The sequence below is a fragment of the Staurois parvus genome, unplaced genomic scaffold, assembly GCF_062004578.1.
Source record: "Staurois parvus isolate SC_StPar_1 unplaced genomic scaffold, SC_StPar_1.0 ptg000377l, whole genome shotgun sequence".
In the NCBI taxonomy this organism is placed as follows: Eukaryota; Metazoa; Chordata; class Amphibia; order Anura; family Ranidae; genus Staurois; species Staurois parvus.
The window spans coordinates 1,197,821-1,217,371 of NW_028318173.1; the positions used below are offsets into that span (position 1 = coordinate 1,197,821).

The window sequence follows — 19,551 nt, forward strand, 5'->3', positions numbered from 1 at the left end:
CCGCAGGTTTCTTTTAATGAGCCTGTCAAGCTCTGTAAAGAATTAAAAAGCACATTGGGAATTTATTTCAGCATGTAATGATGTCACTTTGCTTTTGAAGTATTGCACAGTGACAGCGTATTTAACATCTCTTAAAAAAAAAAATACTAAATTAATTAAAGTACTTCTTGGGTAGTGTTCTGCTATTTTGAAAAGGAAAGTTGAGACATCTTCTCCGGGGCTAAGGTCTAGACCACACGGTCAATCTCAATTGCGTGCTACTGTTCACTTTAAAGTGGATGTCTGGTCAAAAACGACACTTGTCAGGGGTCAGGCTTGGAGACCGGTATCTGTGGCAGCAATGAGGCTCCCACCGACCAGCAGGATAGGAAAATAAGCGGGTCACCCTGGCAGATGACGTGGGCTCACCGAAGTTGGGGGGTCTAAGCACTAACCAGCATTCACCAGAGCTTCTGATGGCTCCTGCATTTTAGTACCAGGTCACGGTCCTCTGGATGGCCCCACCAGGAGGAGAGCAAGACGGTGTCCAGTAGCAGATAGCGCTGGGAGGGATTAAGCAGAAGTAAACAAGCCAAAAGTTGGCATCAAGTGGTTGCAGGTTGGGATCACGCAGAAGTGTAGGCAAGGAACAAGCCAACGGTTGGTAACGAGTGGTTGCAGGTTGGGATCAAGCAAAAGATTAGGCAAGGAACAAGCCAAAGGTTGGCAATGAGTGGTTGCAAGTTGGGATCAAGCAGAAGTGTAGGCAAGGAACAAGCTGACACCAAGGATGGGGCATTATTCCTCCCACTGGCACCAATGATGGGGCACTATTCCTACCACACTGGCACCAATGATGGGGCACTATTCCTACCACACTGGCACCAATGATGGGGCACTATTCCTACCACACTGACACCAATGATGGGGCACTATTCCTACCACACTGACACCAATGATGAGGCACTATTCCTCCCACTGACACCAATGATAGGGAACTATTCTTCCCGCATTGAAAGCAATGATGGGGCACTATTCCTCCCACTGTCACCAATGATGGGGCACTATTACTCCCACTGATACCAATGATGAGGCACTATTCCTCCCACTGACACCAATGATGGGGAACTATTCTTCCCACATTGAGAGCAATGATGGGGCACTATTCCTCCCACTGGCACCAATGATGGGGCTCTATTCCTCCCACTGATACCAATGATGGGGCACTATTCCTCCCACTGATACCAATGATGGGGCACTATTCCTCCCACTAACACCAATGATGGGGCACTATTACTCCCACTGGCACCAATGATGGGGCTCTATTCCTCCCACTGACACCAATGATGGGGCACTATTCCTCCACTGATACCAATGATGGGGCACTATTCCTCCCACTGATACCAATGATGGGGCACTATTCCTCCCATTGACACCAATGATGGGGCACTATTCCTCCCATTGACACCAATGATGAGGCACTATTCCTCCCACTGACACTAATGATGGGGCACTATTCCTACCACACTGTCACCAATGATGGGGTACTATTCCTATCACACTGACACCAATGATGGGGCACTATTCCTCCCACACTGACACCAATGGTGAGGCACTATTCCTCCCACTGACACCAATGATGGGGCAAAATATATGCACTCGTTATCCACTTTTAATGTACAGAGGAGAAGAGGTGGAGCTCTAATAGGAAGAGGTGGAGCCTAAAGAGGAAGGGGTGGAGTTTACATATAAAGCAGTAGATCTTAAACAGGAAGGGGTGGGACACATTTAGATTTGGGGTGCCTGATTTTAGTCTTGCCTAGGGCAGCACAAAACCAAAATACACCACTGGGTACAAGGCAAGAATGTCGGAGAGATTGTTCAGGGAGCTGTCTAGCATCTTTGGTGGCTTAGCAAGAAGAGTTACTGCCAGACACAGCAGAGGCCCTGGGTCCAGATCCAGGCCCTGACAAGTTGAAACCTGCACCCACCCCAATTCTAAGCCCTATACTAACTCCCCTGTAAAGGAAAGATGTGTATACTTACCTAATCTAAGGGCATTCCGGTCTGGTCATGTGATTGTCTCCCAGTGCTGGCTTCAGGGGAGAAGAGGGACAGCTGACATTGGATACCTCTTTGTGAGCCTATGGTTGATGTCACCACCCATGGTTGATGTCACCACCCAGGTACTGCAGCCATTGTTGCTGCTCTTTCCTCTCCAATTGATGAGGGGATCACATGGCCGAACCTGAGTGCCCTTACATTGGGTAAGTATAGACATCTGTCCTTGACAGGCTGGTTAGTATAGGATTTAGAAGGGCGGGTAGGAGCATCCACCCAAATTCTAAGCCCTATATTAACCCCCCTGTAATGGAAAGATGTATATATTTACCTAATCTAAAGGCATTCCGGTCCAGTCATATGATTGGCTCCCAGTGCTGGCTTCAGGGGAGAAGAGGGACAGCTGACATTGGATACCTCTTAGTGAACCTGTGGTTGATGTCACCACCCATGCTTGATCTCACCACCCAGACTTTGCAGCCATTGTTGCTGCTCTTTCCTCTCCAGTTGCTGGGGAGATCACATGACCGGACCTGAGCGCCCTTAGATTCGGTAAGTATCTCTCCTTGACAGGCTGGTTAGTATAGGATTTAAAAGAGGGGGGAGGTGGGAGCAGGTTTAAGTATAGTTAGGTTTGACTGGACTTCCATTTTAAGCTCTTTTTGGCAGTCATCTCCCTTGTACGACTTTGAAGCCGGTGTGCTACAAGAATGGTATCTGACCACAAATGGGTAAATTGCTGAGTATCATGACATTAAATTACTGGTATGCTTTGGTTCTGTTGAATTTATAATCCATACAACATGTCAATTGGTTGGTATCAATGCTGCAAGGTCGAGGTGGAAAGAATTAGAACCACCAACAGGTTTATACTTCTATCTGGTTCTTTATTAAAGAGATTTTCTCTCCCTTCTTATTCTAGTAAATTCCTACGCGTTTCACCTTTTACAAAGGCTATGTAAGCCTCCAGAGTTGACATTTTTAACTTGCAGGGTCACATATCAATGTTTTTTTTTGTTTTTCTTACCATTTTTGTGGATAACTTTGTCATCTAACTTCTCTTCAAATCTGCAGGCAAGAAGCCCTTTTGGCAACCCACTTTGATTCAGTTGACGACCTGCTCTCCTCTTTCGGACCTGTTCGCGATTGCTCCTTCAGTAATGGAGGCTGTTCACGTAATTTCAAGTGTGTCTCAGAACGTAAAGTGGACTCCACTGGATGTGTGGTCAGTAGTCAATTTAAATAAATAAATAAAAACTAAAAGGTACATATCCAAAGAAAAGACAAGGCAGCCACACATTAGTGATTTATCCAAACATTAAGACATCTGAATAGTGAAATGCGTCAGTGTGGGTGGTCTCTGGGTGGGGACAAGGCCAAGGTCTTTGTTGGAATAAAGCCTTAATGTGGTTGTCTTGTCTTTTTTTTTTATGTGGATTGGAGCACAGATGACGCCTTTGCAACCGGCACCCAAGCAGGTGACAGCCGGCCCGGGTCACCCCTACCATTAGATTGATCTTCAGGGCAAGAACCCAGATTTACCCCATGGAACTCTCCTATGTGAGAATGGAGACCAGAAGCCGGACCCCCTTTCCACCTTCCTGACTGTCACCTGCTAACACCCTAGTAACCTTTAGAGAAACCCCATGGTCCCCATGGATCCCTGGTTGGGGATGTCCAATGTAAACAGATGAAATTAAATGGAATCAATCTGACATTAGGGGTGACCCGGCCCAGCTGTCACCTACTAACACCCTAGCAACCTCTAGAGGAACCCTATGGTCCCCATGGAACTCTGGTTGGGGATGTCCAATGTAGACAGATGAATTTAATGGAATCAGTCTGACGTTAGGGGTGACTCGAGCCAGCTGTCACCCACTAACACCCTAGCAACCTCAAGAGGAACCCTAGGGTCCCACGGAACCCTGGTTGGCAGGTTGGGGTGCCTTGAGCGGAGGTATTCTGCCTGTCGCATCTAAAACGTACATATGCCACTGAAATGTGAAATGTCATCTGACCCAATATATGGAAAATCTAATGAGATTCCTATTCTAATGGTAATCTGAATTAATCAGAACTAATTTGCAGTGAATGTTGGGTATGTTCCCTAACTGAGCCAATTAAAGCAGTATCAAACCCTCAGTGTTTTTTTAGTTGATCCCAATGAGCACAATAAATAAAAATCCCCCAGTAAACTACTTGTTAAAATTCCTACCCCAACTTTCAATGCTGCTGGGTGCTGCTCTCTCAGAGCTGTTTCCCTGAACTTCCTTTCTTCATAGAAAAGGGTTAATAGTGGACAGAACAGTCTCCAAATCAGCAACCAAACCTCTTTGATATCGATGAACCCAGGGAAATTCAGATCACCCCTAATGATCAGCCTCAGCTTGAGGAACCCCTTGTAAGCAAGTGGCTCAGAGTAGGTCTTATTTAATGGTACCGTCCCCCTTTTGGAGAAGGCTGGGAGCTCCTGTAAAGGCCAGGAAAGGGGGAGGGTCAGGTGGTCCCTTAGAGAAGAAAGCTGGAAGGCAGATCGGGCTGCTGTGCTCCTGCTTTCCCCCCCACTGTTGGGATAGAGCATGGCATCATGGGGAATCCCCTTGTAGGAACTCTGGAGAGACAAGGCAAAGTAAACTGCTGTGGAGTTGGAGTGAGACTGTGGAGATTTGGTTTGCCCATTGGCCCCCCAACACAGGAAGAAAGCTATGAAGGAGAACAGCTGCAGAAAGTGTAGGGCAATCACTCTGTTTTTAACTGAGAAGCAAGCAGCTTCCAGACCAGCAGGGAACAAGCACCTCCCTTATGTTTGTACTGAGAACTGTGTTGGGCTCTTGGGCCGGGTTTTGTTATACTGCTACTTGAATCAAAGCAGCAAAGAAGTTAACTTTGAACTGCAGCCTCTGTGTGAATTTATCTAAGTCACAGTAAATTCTGGGGAGCACACTAGAGTGAATCTGGCAATCGAAGCCAAGGAGGAATAAAGGTCAGCGTGTGAAAACCCCTGGGAGTGAGGGGATTGAGCAAGCATAGTGTCAGGATTCTGTCCAAGGCAGAGGTTCTGGAAGATCTGACAGTTCTGCCAGTACTCTGCATGGCCACAGAAGGACACATCAGCCTCAGTCTGGTGCCAGATGGCCTTTATAAGGAGGCTCATCACTTCCTCAAGTTGCTGGTAGATCTCTAGCTCCCCGTGCCCTGGTCCTGTTTCCTCTGACTTGACCCGTGATCTCCTGTTACTGACTCAGCTTGCTCCTGGACCTGTCTACTCTGTCTTACCCCTGATCTGACCTCGGCCTGGCTTACGGATACTCTCTCGCTCCTCTGTGTATGACCCCAGCTATCCCATCTGACTACGTCTGCTCTGATTCCCATCTGGTACCTGACCTTGGCTTGAACCGACTACCCAGTAAACACCTAAATCCTGGAAGGGCTTGCATACCACGCACGGGCGCCTCCTGTCTACAGACCTATCTCCGTGCATCAGCTGTGCTTCTGAGTGGACCACCAACCAGCACTCCTACAGGCGACCTGTGCAACTTTGGGCCTGACTCCCGCTGTCCCACTGTCAGGGGAGTCCGGGAACTTAGCCGCAAGGGAAGCCCTCTCTCCATTGGCCTCCATCACCAGGTACATGATACACAGTCAGAAAGGTGGAAAGGGGGTCTGGCCTCTGGTTGCCATCCTCACATAGGAGAGTTCCATGGGGTGAATTTGGGTTCTTGCTCTGAAGATCAATCTGACGGTAGGGGTGACCCAGGTCGGCTGTCACCCTCTAACACCCTAGCAACCTCTAGAGGAACCCTAGGGTCCAAAGGAACCCTGGTTGTGAATGTCCAGGTAGACAGATGAAATTAAACAGAATCAGTCTGACGGTAGGTGTGATCCAGGCCGGTTGTCACCCTCTAACACCCTAGCAACCTCTAGAGGAACCCTAGGGTCCAAAGGAACCCTGGTTGTGAATGTCCAGTGTAGACAGATGAAATTAAACAGAATCAGTCTGACGGTAGGTGTGATCCAGGCCGGTTGTCACCCGCTAACACCCTAGCAACCTCTAGAGGAACCCTAGGGTCCCAAGGAACCCTGCTTGTGAATGTCCAGCATAGACAGATTAAATTAAATAGAATCAGTCTGACATTAGGGATTATCCGGGCCATCTGTCACCTGCTAACACCCTAGCAATTTCTAGGAGCACCCTTAGGTCCCATGGAACACTGGTTGGGTATGTCCAATGTAAACAGATGAAATTAAACAGAATCAGTCTGACGTTAGGGGTGACCCAGGCCAGCTGTCACCTGCTAACACCATAGGAACCCTAGGGTCCCATGGAACCTTGGTTGGGGATGTCCAATGTAGACAGATGAAATTAAACAGAATCAGTCTGACATTAGGTGTGACCCAGGCCGGCTAACACCCTAGCAACCTCTGGAGGAACCCTAGGGTCCAAAGGAACCCTGGCTGTGAATGTCCAATACACACAGATGAAATTAAATGGAATCAGTTTGATGTTAGGGGTGACCCGGCCCAACTGTCACCTGCTAACACCCTAGCAACCTCTAGAGGAACCCTAGGGTCCCACGGAACCCTGGTTGGCAGGGCTGTCTTAATAACATCATGAGCACTGGGGCCCCTACCAGCCTGCCTCAATTTACGCACCTACTCTCAAAAATTAAAGTATAAATAGTTCATAGAATTAAACATATACAGTATTTATTAGTACTTTCAATACAATTGATTTTAAACAATAAGTAAGCATGCCATAAATCAAAGACCAATCAACACAAATGACACAGTACAGGGGAAGGCAGAAGGGCACAGTACAGGTCGGGCACAATACTGGGATCAGGAGGGCACAATACAGGTTCTGGGATTCTGCCAGGGCCATTTTGGGACAGTTTAGTAAAAAGCTTGACTGTCCCGGCAAATCTGGGACATTTGGCAAGTATGATGTAATGCAAGATTATCATGAGTTCCCAATGCACCTGGGGCTCCTGAGCAGTGCCCAAGGGTGCCCATGCATGAAGACAGCCCTGCTGCCCTTTTGCCTTCCCCTGCTGGTTGGGAATGTCTAATGTAGACAGATGAAATGAAACAGAATCACATTCCTATGTAAAATATGAAAAAAAAAGAACCAACCAACGAAAAAAGAAACCCAACCAGCCGCAGGAGGGGTAACAAGAGGTTACTGAAGGTCTTGAGAAAAGAACATATTAATTACGGCACGTAAATAAGCACAAGAATGGTTCAATTACGTGTCCTCCTATCGCCTTTTTCAGTTTTATATTTAATAAGAAAAATAAACCAAGAGTGGTATTATAAGAGCGAGGAATCACAATGAAGGGCGTATTGGTGATGCAATTACTTCTTCAAGGGTAGCATTAAAATGTGCATTACTATCAAAGCCTCGGGCTGCCCGGCGTCTCTTCTGGAGAAGTGTCTTGTCAACACATACAGGAACATAAAACACATGAATCAATATCAGAGCAACTTCTTTCAGGTAAAATTCCTTTTACATACCATGATACCACTCTATAACAAACAATAAATAAATAAATACATTAATGCAGTAGAAAAAAAAATATTGGAATTTCTCTCAGCAGCCAGTGGTTGGTTTAATTTTTTCCATTGTAAAAGCAAATTATCAGACGTAATTATACTAAAAAGCTGAACTTCCGGCAAATAGATATATACACAGACTGGAGCAGTTTTATCTGCCAAAGTATTTGTATTTCTGCCCGTCTGGGTGTGAAACCCTATCACAAAACATAGCTGCGTAGGTGACACCACCTCCCTGTTACAGTTATAGACTGTGGAAGAAATAGAGTGGTCATGTGATGCCGCAGCTCCAAATCCCCTGTTTTGGGGAGCATTCGACCATGGCTGCCCACATGGAAGAAAAATATATTTGAAATATATTTTAAAAATATTCTTCCCAAATATATTGACATATACTTGAAATGCTACAATTTTGACCATATTCAATATATTTCAAAATATATTTAAATCAAAAAATAAATATATATATATACTGCATGTTGAAATATATGAATAATATTTTTAAAAATATATTTCAAATATACTGTAGGTCTTTAAAAATACAAATCTACATTTTTGGAATACATTTACAAATATATGTAAAAATATATGTTAAAATAACTTTGTTATATGTTTAAAAAAAATTTGAAGAATATATTTACATTTCAACATACAGTATATATATATATATATATATATATATATATATATATATATATATATATATATATATATATATGTATATAAATATATTTTTAAATATATTGAATACTGCCAAAATTGTAGCATTTCAAATATATGTCAATATATTTGGGAAGAATATTTTTTAAATATAAATATATATATATATATATATATATATATAAATATATTTTTTTTAAATATATATATATATATATATATATATATATATATATATATATATATATATATATAAATATATTTTTCTTCCATATGGGTGGGAATTCCAGAAGCAAAACCATCCCCACTAGGCTCCCATAGCCCAGCCATTGTAGGTGCTCCATCCTCTCCTTTGCAGCCGCTGCTCACCAACACAGAGGAAAGCTGGAGCTGCAAGAGCACATGACTGGACTGGACCTTTTTGACATAGGGTAGGTAGGAAAGGAAGCAGGAGGGTGGAGGAGACCATGGCTGGGAATTTTGGGAGCAAGGACATCACCCCTAGGCTGCCATAGCTCAGCCGTTGTTGGTACTCTCTCCTCTTGTATTAAGCCGCTGCTCACTAACACAGGAAAGCTGGAGCTGCAGGATCATGTGTCTGGACTGAACCTTTTTTAAATAGGGTAGGCAAGATAGGTAGCAGGAGGGAGCTGGGGACGTGTTTAAGAACAGTTAGTGTTAGGCAGGAATTTCACTTTAAGTGATGCTGTATAGGGGAAAGTCATCATCATTGATATCTGTAGGAGGAATAGTGCCCCGTCATTGGTGTCAGTGAAAGGAATAGTGCCCCATCATTGGTATTAGTGGGAGGAATAGTGCCCCATCATTGGTGTCAGTGGGAGGAATAGTGCCCCATCATTGGTGTCAGTGGGAGGAATAGTGCCCCATCATTGGTATCAGTGAAAGGAATAGTGCCCCATCATTGGTATCAGGGGGAGGTATACTGTCCCATCATTGGTATCAAGGGGGGGAATATTGTCCCATCACTGGTGTCAGTGGGAGGAATACTGTCCCATCATTGCTGTCAGTGGAAGGAATCATGTCCCATCATTGGTACCAGTAGGAGGAAGAGTGTCCCATCATTGGTATCAGTAGGAGGAATAGTGCCCCATCATTGGTATCAGAGGAAGGAATAGTGTCCCATCAGTGGTATCAGTGGGAGGAATAGTTCCCCATCATTGGTGTCAGTGGGAGTAATAGTGCCCCATCATTGGTATCAGTGGGAGGAATAGTGCCTCATCATTGGTATCAGTGGGAGGAATAGTGCCCCATCATTGGTGTCAGTGGGAGGAATAGTTCCCCATCATTGGTGTCAGTGGGAAGAATAGTGCCCCATCATTAGTATCAGTGGGTGGAATAGTTCTCCATCATTGGTATCAGTGGGAGGAATAGTGCCCCATCATTTGTATCAGTGAATGGAATAGTTCCCCATCATTGGTGTCAGTGGGAATAATAGTGCCCCATCACTGGTATCAGTGGGAGGAATAGTGCCCCATCATTGGTATCAGTGGGAGGAATAGTGCCTCATCATTGGTATCAGTGGGAGGAATAGTGCCCCATCATTGGTATCAGTGGGAAGAATAGTGCCCCATCATTGGTATCAGTGGGAGGAATAGTTCCCCATCATTGGTATCAGTGGGAGGAATAGTGCTCCATCATTGGTGTCAGTGGGAGGAATAGTGCCCCATCATTGGTGTCAGTGGGAGGAATAGTGCCCCATGATTGGTGTCAGTGGGAAGAATAGTGCCCCATCATTGGTGTCAGTGGGAGGAATAGTGCCTCATCATTGGTATCAGTGGGAGGAATAGTGCCCCATCATTGGTGTCAGTGGGAGGAATAGTGCCCCATCATTGGTATCAGTGGGAGGAATAGTGCCCCATCATTGGTGTCAGTGGGAGGAATAGTGCCCCATCATTGGTATCAGTGGGAGGAATAGTGCCCCATCATTGGTGTCAGTGGGAGGAATAGCGCCCCATCATTGGTGTCAGTGGGAGGAATAGTGCCCCATCATTGGTGTCAGTGGGAGGAATAGTGCCCCATCATTGGTGTCAGTGGGAGGAATAGTGACTCATATCAGTAGGAGCAACACTGCCCCAAGAGCCGGATAAAGTCATGCAAAGGGCCGTATCTGGCCCGTGGGCTGCAGTTTGGCGACCACTGCTTTAAGACATGTGGCTCAGGAAGTGACAATATAACCTCAATAAAATCTTGAGGTTGATTGGTTGAGTGCTGGCTTTCTCCTTAAACCGCAATAAAGACCTGGCGGGGGATTTAATGCCTCATTTCTCCATCCAAAACCACCAGAAAGTTTTATCTTTCGATACAAACCCCGTGATCTGTATGTGGTGTGAACTGCGTGTGCTGAATGTATAATAAAGCTTTCGTAAAGAGCAATTTTTTTTTATTATTATTATGACTCTACAACATTCTGCTTTACCATTTGGATTTGTTTTTTTTCTTCCTTTTAGTGTCCTGCAGGTCTGAAGCCGATGAAGGATGGAAGTGGCTGCTATGACTATAGCAAAGGAATTGACTGCTCAGACGGCTCTAACGGCGGCTGTGAACAATTATGTCTCCAGCAGACGATTTCCCTCCCCAATGATCCCAGTGAGAGTGCCATATACATGTTTTGCGGGTGAGAGGACAGGAGGCGGTATATATGCAAATAGAAAAAAAATTAAATATTTAAAAAAAAAAAAAAAAAGCTAAACTTAAAATTCGGTTCACAAGCCTCCGGTGGATAGAATTAATTTTTTTATCTTGTTAAAATGGGTACAAATATCCAGAAATTTTAGGTTGACATTTGTCTGATGGATACAAAGTGACAACGCAGGGCTGTCTTAACAGCATCGCGGGTCCCTGGGCAAAATAAATGCTCTGGGGCCCCTACCAGCCTGCCCCAATTTACACACCTACTCTCAAGAATGAAAGTATAAATAGTTGACAGAGTTAAACATATATTTATTAGTACGTTCAATCAGCCATCCCGGGACAGCTTGGTAAAAAGCGTGACTGTCCCAGCAAATCCGGGACAGTTGGCAAGTAACGTATGCTTATCCTGGGGCCTCCATGCATCTGGGGCCCCTAAGCAGCACCCAGGGGTGCCCATGCCTTAAGATAGCCCTGAACACTCGTAAAAAGGTTACAATTTGGCTACTGGGGGGGGGGGGGATAATTTATCTTTTATTTTTTATTCAAATCTAATCTTCATTATTGAAAATGATATCCGCAGCTTTGCAGCTTCGTCCAGACCTGGAATCCTTTCATAGAATTAAAGGGCAAATTGAAAGCTCACCAGCACCGGGGTATGCATTTGATAAAACTTTACTTAACTGCGATGTCTGGTATTCACAAACGATCACAGCTTTTTACATACATCCGGGGCTTTTTTTTTCAGGGGGGTGCAGTTCTGGCATCTCCAGTACTGAATGTATATAATGGCAGGGGCATGGGATTGTGCTGGAGGGTCTACTGAGGCTGGCTGCTGGGGGATCTTTTGTAGAGGCGGGGGGAGTTATTGCTTTCCATGCATCTATTGTTGCTGGTGGGGAATCTGTTGTTGCTGGGGGGTGTTGTGTTACTGGGGGTCAACTGCTCTTGCAAGGGATCTACAGTTTTTTTTTTGGGGGGGGGGGTATTGCTGCTGGCTGCTGGGAGATCTGCTATTGCTAGCAGAAGTCTGTTGTTGCTGGGTTGTATTTATTGTTGCTGGGAGTATTTTGTTTCATAGAGTCTATTGTTGCTGCGGGGGTATATTGTTGATGGCGGGGGGTGTTATGTTACTGGGGGGTCAACTGCTCTTCCAAGGGATCTATTGTTGAGGGAAAGGGGTCTATTGATGCTGGCTGCTGGGAGAACTATGGCTGCTAGCAGAGGTCTGTTGTTACTGGGGGTATTTTGTGTCAGAGGGTCTATTGTTGCTAGTGGGTCTATTGTTGCTGGTGGGGAATATGTTGTTGCTGGGGGATGTTGTGTTAGTGGGGGTCACCTTTTGTTGTGAGGGATCTGTTGCTGGGGGGAGGGGGGTTCTATTGATGCTGGCTGCTGGGAGAACTATGGCTGCTAGCAGAGGTCTGTTGTCACTGGGGGTATTGTGTTTCAGAGAGTCTATTTTTGCTGGGGGGTCTATTGTTGCCACTGGGGAATCTGTTGTTGATTGCTTTCATGAGGGATCTATTGCTGGGGGGAGGGGGTCTATTTATGCTGGCTGCTGGGAGATCTGCTGTTGCTAGCAGAGGTCTGTTGTTGCTGGGGTGGATTTATTGTCACTGGGGGTATCAGAGGGGGTTTCAGAGGGTCTATTGTTGCTTGGGGGGTCTATTGTTTTTGCTGGGGAGTCTGTTGTTGCGGGGTGTGTTATGGTACTGGGGGTCAATGGAGGGGGTCTATTGATGCTGGCTGTTTTGAGATCTGCTGTTGCTAGGTCTGTTGTTGCTGTGGGTATTTTGTTTCAGAGGGTCTATCATTGCGGAGGGGGTGTATCATTGCGGAGGATGTCTATCATTGTGTAGGGGGTCTCCTGTTGCTGGGGGATCTATTGTTCCTGACTGCAGGGAATCTAATATACTGTCTTTCTTGTTATCAGTAGCAAATTATACAACTTACAAAATGATACTTGGTTCTGTGGGGGCGGTACTGGGAAGTGGGTAGAAGGTGGAGCCAAGGCGTGGTGCTCGGAGGAGGGTTGGGGATGGCGATAAGGGGTGATCTAGAAGAGTACCTGCACCTATTCTCTGAAAAAAGCCCTGCATAAGTCCATCTGGAATGAGACCTACTCAACCATTTAGAGGTTTCTTCCAAATACCATCGTCCCCCCCCCCCCCAAAAAAAAAAAATATATATAATCACAACATTGAAAGTATAGGAATACAAAATATGTAGGCATACCTTCAGTCCATTACACAAGTGGCTCCACACCCCCCTCCCAGATGCCGCCATTATGGCGCATACACAGTTGTGCTGAAGAGCGCTTCCCAGCCTTTGGGTCCTTGCAGAGCCCTTTGCGTTTCCCAAACATGCGCAAAGGTGGCAAAGATCTGGGCCTCCCTTAATAGCTATGGGAAGCCCAACACAGATGGTTAGGAAAGCCCTGTGCTCAGATGTGCTGTAGGGTTTACTTGAGACCCGAAGCCCTGTGGCACATCTACACACGTGCAAGAGGGCAGGGGAAGGGCAAAAACGTCATTTTTGCTTTGGCAAAAAACTTGGTTGCACAAATAAATGCCATCAAGAAAAAAAAAAAGAAATCCAGTTGTAAGAAAGGTAGGGGAGAAGAGGCAATATTCATCAGGGTTAAGGTCCACTTGAAATTCTCTGTAGCACAACCCCCTTAGAAGTTGCTGAAGATTTGGGTCACCCTATAGTTCTGCACAGCCAGGCAACACGCATTTTTCACAGACTTGCATTCTGGAGACAGTAAACAGTCCCTGAGCTTGGTTTATTTTAGTTTTATTAGGGGTCTTGAACTTGGATGGGGTAAGGGATGCCCAAGGGAACTGCAAACTGAGGACAACTTCCTGGCAGCTATGTACAAGTCCAAAGACAGAACTTCTATTCTTGGAGAGCTCTCCAGCCTCTCCTGGTGTACCACCCCAGATCCCAGATAATCCCCTACTTTACCTAGCTGTCTGGAGGAATCCCTGGGCAACCACTTTAAAATGAACAGTCCCGAGTAAGGAGCTAGTCAGGTTTCCCACCTGAATGCTATTTTCCCCTTAGCTAGCCAAGGGGATGTAGGTTTACGCAGTCACTCCCTTGCCTGTGAGCTGGCTTAGGTAGGTGGTTGCCTTCAGGCCTTCTGTTCAGCTGGCTCCTTTCCTGGCTCCACAGTTAGTCCTCCCTTTGGGGACTGGTAAGGCTGAGTGATCCTCCTGTCCAGGTCCCAGCCTGAGGGTAGGTCCCTTCTCTCTGGGCCCCCTCCAAGGCTCACACATCTCTTCCTCTCTCACATCTTCCACCTGAACTCTCTTGCTGCTACATATGCTCAGTCACACTTAAAGGCTGCCCTGGCCCCATGCCAAGCCTCCTGCTTGCAGATTGGCCAGAGCAGAGTCCTCTAAGTGTGCAGGCCAGCCCCTTCTCACCCCCTGTTCACTGCTTCTACAATCTTTTCCAACTTTCTAGAGCAGGGGAGGTATCAAGGAACTGATCTGTAGAGCCTCCAGCCCTGACCTAAATTTGACCCACTATCTCATGCCCAGGCTTTTACTCAGCCTTTCTAACAAGAAATTGATAACTATCTCCAGTAGCAAGAAAAAAACATTACTCCTGTGCATGGGTGTGATAAACCAGGGTAGATAGATGGGATCCTCTATGAACCCACATCCAGGGATAATGAGGCCTTGCTGCCCTTCTACGACCGGGGAAGTCCAGCAAAAGATGAAACAAAAGAGAAAGGGCTCACCAGCCTAGTGCGTTATCCCTGCTGGTTTATTGGTTGTATAGAAAGCTAAAAACATACTCACAAACATAAGTAGTATATGGCACGTAAAATCAACACTCGTGGCACAGAGGATGTGAAGACCCAAGTGGACCCAATGCCAAGAAAAGCGCCGTCCAGGATCCAAGACAGCTTACGCATTTCCTCTTTGCCATGAGTGTTGATTTTACGTGCCAGTAAAATGTTTTTAGCTTCTTATACAACCAATAAACCCGTATGGATAATGCACTGGGCTGGTGCGCTCTTTCTCTTTTGTTTGATAACTAAGTCCCCTTGGCTAGATAGAGGAGGAAGGCTCTGGATGGGGCTGGGTGTCACTGTGGTGGGATGAAGTTTCTGGAGGGGGTTTGGGGACTCTGCAGCAGACTTAGTGGCCTGATAGGGGATGAGGTTTCTGGAGGTAGATGTTGGAGGCAACTGTGGGGGATGGGGGTCTCTTGATTGGGGCTATGTGGGAGACTGGAGGGTGTTTCAGGAGCTAGGGGACACTATTGGAGAAACGATGGGGACTGGAGGCTCTGCAGCAAGCTAGGGGGTACTGCAGGGGGCTAAGGGGCACTGTGGGAGGTTGGTAGGCACTGTGGGGACTTAGGGCTTTTAGAGAGGCCTGTGGGCACTGTGAGAGGATGTGGGGCACTGCGCACCACTATGGGAAATTGGGAGGCACTGTGGGAAGTTAGAGGATCTGCAGCTACCTTAGAGGACTGAGAGAAATGAGGGGAAGAGGGGGGAATTTTCCTAAAGGGGACACAGACAGCAATAAAAACACAACTCACCCCAGTCCATTCAAAATTAAAAATAAAAAAAGGTTATGCCTTTGAATACACTGAGTTTCTGCATACATTGAAAGAAAAAGAAACACCAAGGGGTGTATTTGTAAAAAAACATTTCATAACAGTTCACCTAGTGGAAGTGCATGGACAAATATTGGGTTATTTCTTCATGTTGGACGAATGTTTTTCATTGATTAAAAATTAAATAAATACTGCATTTGGCCACTAGATGGCACTAAGTAGCATAATTTCCTGAGCGCCATCTAGTGGCCAAATGGGGTATGTCCCATTTCCTTGGCAAGTTGCTATGCCAATTATTTTTTATAAATTACCCCATAATGTTGATTTGTATCACTTTTGTATGTGGTTCTCCATAGTTCTTTAATGACATGGGCTGTTTTCTTTTTTCCTAGCTGTGTTGAGGAATATCGATTGGCTATCGATGGCAGATCTTGCATATTGGTATCGGATATTTGTGAAGGGACAAAATGCTTACGAGCAGAAAGTCACCTGAACAATACACTCTTTGGAGAGATGCTCCATGGATTTGACAACAAGACCCAAAGAGTCAACCAAGGTCAAGTTTTCCAAATGAGTTTCAGGTGAGACCAAACAAACGACAATGGTAATTTCTTTGCAACAAAGCAAACAAAAGTCTTGTTTTGTGGCTGGTTTGCCAATGACCAGAAGCATGTATGTTGTGAAGCGGTGCCTTCCCTGCCACTGCATCCAGGGCAACTGCCCCTCCAACCCACCTCTTGTTCTGGCCCTGGCCCTGGCGATGGATTGTGTATCAGCATTCTTATGTCCAATGCAAGGCTATGGGTTTTCAGCCACTGATCTGGAGCATGTATGCTGTGAGAGGGTGCCCTCCCTACCACTGCGCCCAGGGCAGCTGCCCCTCCTGCCCACCCCTTGCCTCAGCACTGGCTTTGGCAATGGACTGTCCATCCGCATTCTTATGTCCAATGCAGGGATATGGGTTGTCAGCCACTGATCTGGAGCATGCATGCTGTGAAGGGGTGTCCTCCCTACCACTGTGCCTGGGGTAACTGCCCTTCCTGTTCACCCCTTGTCCCAGCCCTGGCTGAGGCAGTGACATGTCTATTGGCATGCTTATGTTCAATGCAGGGCTATGGGTTGTCAGCCACTGATCTGGAGCATGCATACTGTGAGAGCGTGCCCTCTCTACCACTGTACCCAGGGCAACTGTCCCTCCTGCCAACCCCTTGCCTCGGTACTGGCTTTGGAAATGGACTGTCCATCCACATTCTTATGTCCAATGCAGGAAAATGGGTTGTCAGCCACTGATCTGGAGCATGTATGCTGTGAGAGGGTGCCCTCCCTACCACTGCACCCAGGGCAGCTGCCCCTCCTGCCCACCCCTTGCCTCGGCACTGGCTTTGGCAATGGACTGTCCATTCGCATTCTTATGTCCAATGCAGGGATATGGGTTGTCAACCACTGATCTGGAGCATGCATGCTGTGAAGGGGCATCCTCCCTACCACTGTGCCTGGGGCAACTGCCCTTCCTGTTCACCCCTTGTCCCAGCCCTGGCTTAGGCAGTGACATGTCTATTGGCATGCTTATGTTCAATGCAGGGCTATGGGTTGTCAGCCACTGATCTGGAGCATGCATACTGTGAGAGGGTGCCCTCTCTACCACTGTACCCAGGGCAACTGTCCCTCTTGCCCACCCCTTGCCTCGGTACTGGCTTTGGAAATGGACTGTCCATCCGCATTCTTATGTCCAATGCAGGGATATGGGTTGTCAGCCACTGATCTGGAACATGCATGCTGTGAAGGGGTGCCCTTCCTACCACTGCGCCCAGGGCAGCTTCCCCTCCTGCCCACCCCTTGTCCTGGCCCTGGCTCTGATGGTGGACTGCCCATCAGCATCCATGTGTCCAATGCCGGGTATGGGGTCCACATTGTACTTGATGGTGTCAGAGGATCTCTGACTGCTGGGAAAGCCTACGTGCTGGAACCCAACCTGGGAGAGATCACACACAGTCTGATATGTTGTATTTTATCTTGTATATTGTAATAATGTTGGCACAGGTGATTGCAGATTGCAGTTTCTATTGGCAACGGTACTCAAGTAATGAACTGTTCAATGTTCAGAGAGTTGCAAGATAACACTCAGTGATGGCACTTTATTGCAAAGTCATAGTATTCCAGGCTTAGCCTGTTTTTAGCTGAGCTTCTACAGTCTATGCTACTAAAACGATCCCCAATGGCTGGTCCGGGTGTCGGAATGCCTGCAGTGAACAAGAAGATCTTTGCACTGACCCTTGTCAATCAGGAACCTCTCCTTGCACTGATTACCTTCCCTGACAAAGAGGTCCCTGTCCTTCACCTATAACACGTTCCAGGTGTGCCCATTCAGAGCAGAAACCCAATTTTATAGAATTTCACATCAAGATGGCTGCCAGAGGTCATCAGAAGTTGCAGCATCCAATCAGACAGCTGTGACCTCTTTGACAACTACGGAGTCTCCCAAGGAACAATCTTCCTCTGCTAGTTCCGCTCCATCTGTATAGTAACACAGCGCCACTTACTGGATTGAGGCCAAGTTGCACCATACAGGGACCTGTAGCAGCACAAAATAGGCAGTAGGAGTGGAGATTTGGGTAAGTTAAACTACTGTAGCGCAACTAAGGAGAAGCTGGTGACACCGATGCTTTTTCCTCCAGATTTGTGCTCACACAGCCAGGCACATGTAGCAGGAGATATTAATCCTATCTCATGGCTGTGATCTGCTGACTGGCCTCTCCTGTGTAACCTGACACTTGCCCTGACACAGACAAAGCAGTGAGGGATTTCAGCCCCCCCTTTCTCCTCTCAGACTGTAAGAGAGAGAGAGCCAATTATAAGAGCCATTAAAGGAGCCAATGACAAGGACTCTTTCAAGCAGGAAGTGCAGCTGCAAAGCATTGTGGACGATGGAGTTTTGAACAGAAACGGCCTTATAGGCTGATATGGATATAGAATAAAAATAAAGAACTACGAAAGCCATCATGCTTAGGGAGAGGAGAATGAGGGGGGCCATCTGGGGTTTCTCCTGAAGGAGAGGGGGACTGCATGTGGCAGGAGAGAGATTGGACCTGGAAAAGAAGTGCTTTTGGGCAGTGCACTGGATGCTTGGTGATCTGCATCAGACAAAGGAACATCCAAACTGAGAGAAGTGGTCTACAGTACAGTGCCTACACTGACAGTGTGAAGTGCTCATCGTGAGGTGACCAGAGGAACCTGTCATTTTCAGGACGATCGTTTGGGCCTTTGTCACAGGATCTGGTGAGAGGGATTTCTCCCACTGTCAGATGACAGGAACATTGCACACATACAGAGACATCATACCTTGCTCATATTCACCAGGCACTGGGTTGTGTAGATGGCCCTGCTGAACAGACACCGTGTTCACTTTACTATACAAATACTGCCACAGGATTACAATTACAGTTTAAGTGTTTAAGGAGTTTAAGTGCACCAACGAAAGTGGCTAGCTGAAGATCCCAACATTCATCCAGTTACAAAGAGACTAAAGTTACTGGTGCCATACGGGCACGCGCATGCGTAGTCAGGCCTCTATATTGCATGGTGTGTGAGGGATTAGCTTTACCTTGGAAAGTAGCTATTAAGCATCATTTGGGTACAGTGTTTTCCTATTGGGATCATGGTGTCGGGGGTTAGAAGGGAGAAGTCTGACACAACAGAGAGTCATTCTTCTGCTCTCCTTCTGCTTGGACATCATGGGGCCCATTTTATGAAGAGGAGTTAAATCCACTTTGAGGGCGCCATGTAAGTGTTTCCTCTGCTCTTGGGGTTATTCATGGTTGGAATCCCCTGAAAGCAGCCTGAGTGTAAAAGTGAGTTATATTGCTTTCCGTCACAGTATTTGCTGTTCTCTTGATTCTCCTAACATATACCTGTTGTTAATGTTTATTACTTCCCATAGAGGTCTTACAGTAAAGCTGATCTCTGTGTTTTATTACAAAGTGTGTGCTTTTCATTGGTCCTTGCACTTACACTATTGCCAGGTGTGCCATTGTGGGCTGAGACAGTTCTTGGGGTTGAGAGGCAGAG

The 19,551-nt window shown here is 46.4% G+C and overlaps 1 protein-coding gene across 3 annotated transcripts in view; it reads left to right on the forward strand.

Moving 5' to 3' along the window:
* ASTN2 (astrotactin 2) overlaps positions 1-19,551 on the forward strand; it is a 521,452-nt gene that overhangs the window by 320,190 nt on the left and 181,711 nt on the right. For all 3 annotated transcript variants that reach the window (XM_089685523.1, XM_089685524.1, XM_089685525.1), the window contains 3 exons: positions 3,115-3,265; positions 10,722-10,888; positions 15,879-16,067. In XM_089685523.1, coding sequence (XP_089541649.1) covers positions 3,115-3,265; positions 10,722-10,888; positions 15,879-16,067 — 507 coding nt within the window. The remainder of the gene's footprint in view (positions 1-3,114; positions 3,266-10,721; positions 10,889-15,878; positions 16,068-19,551) is intronic.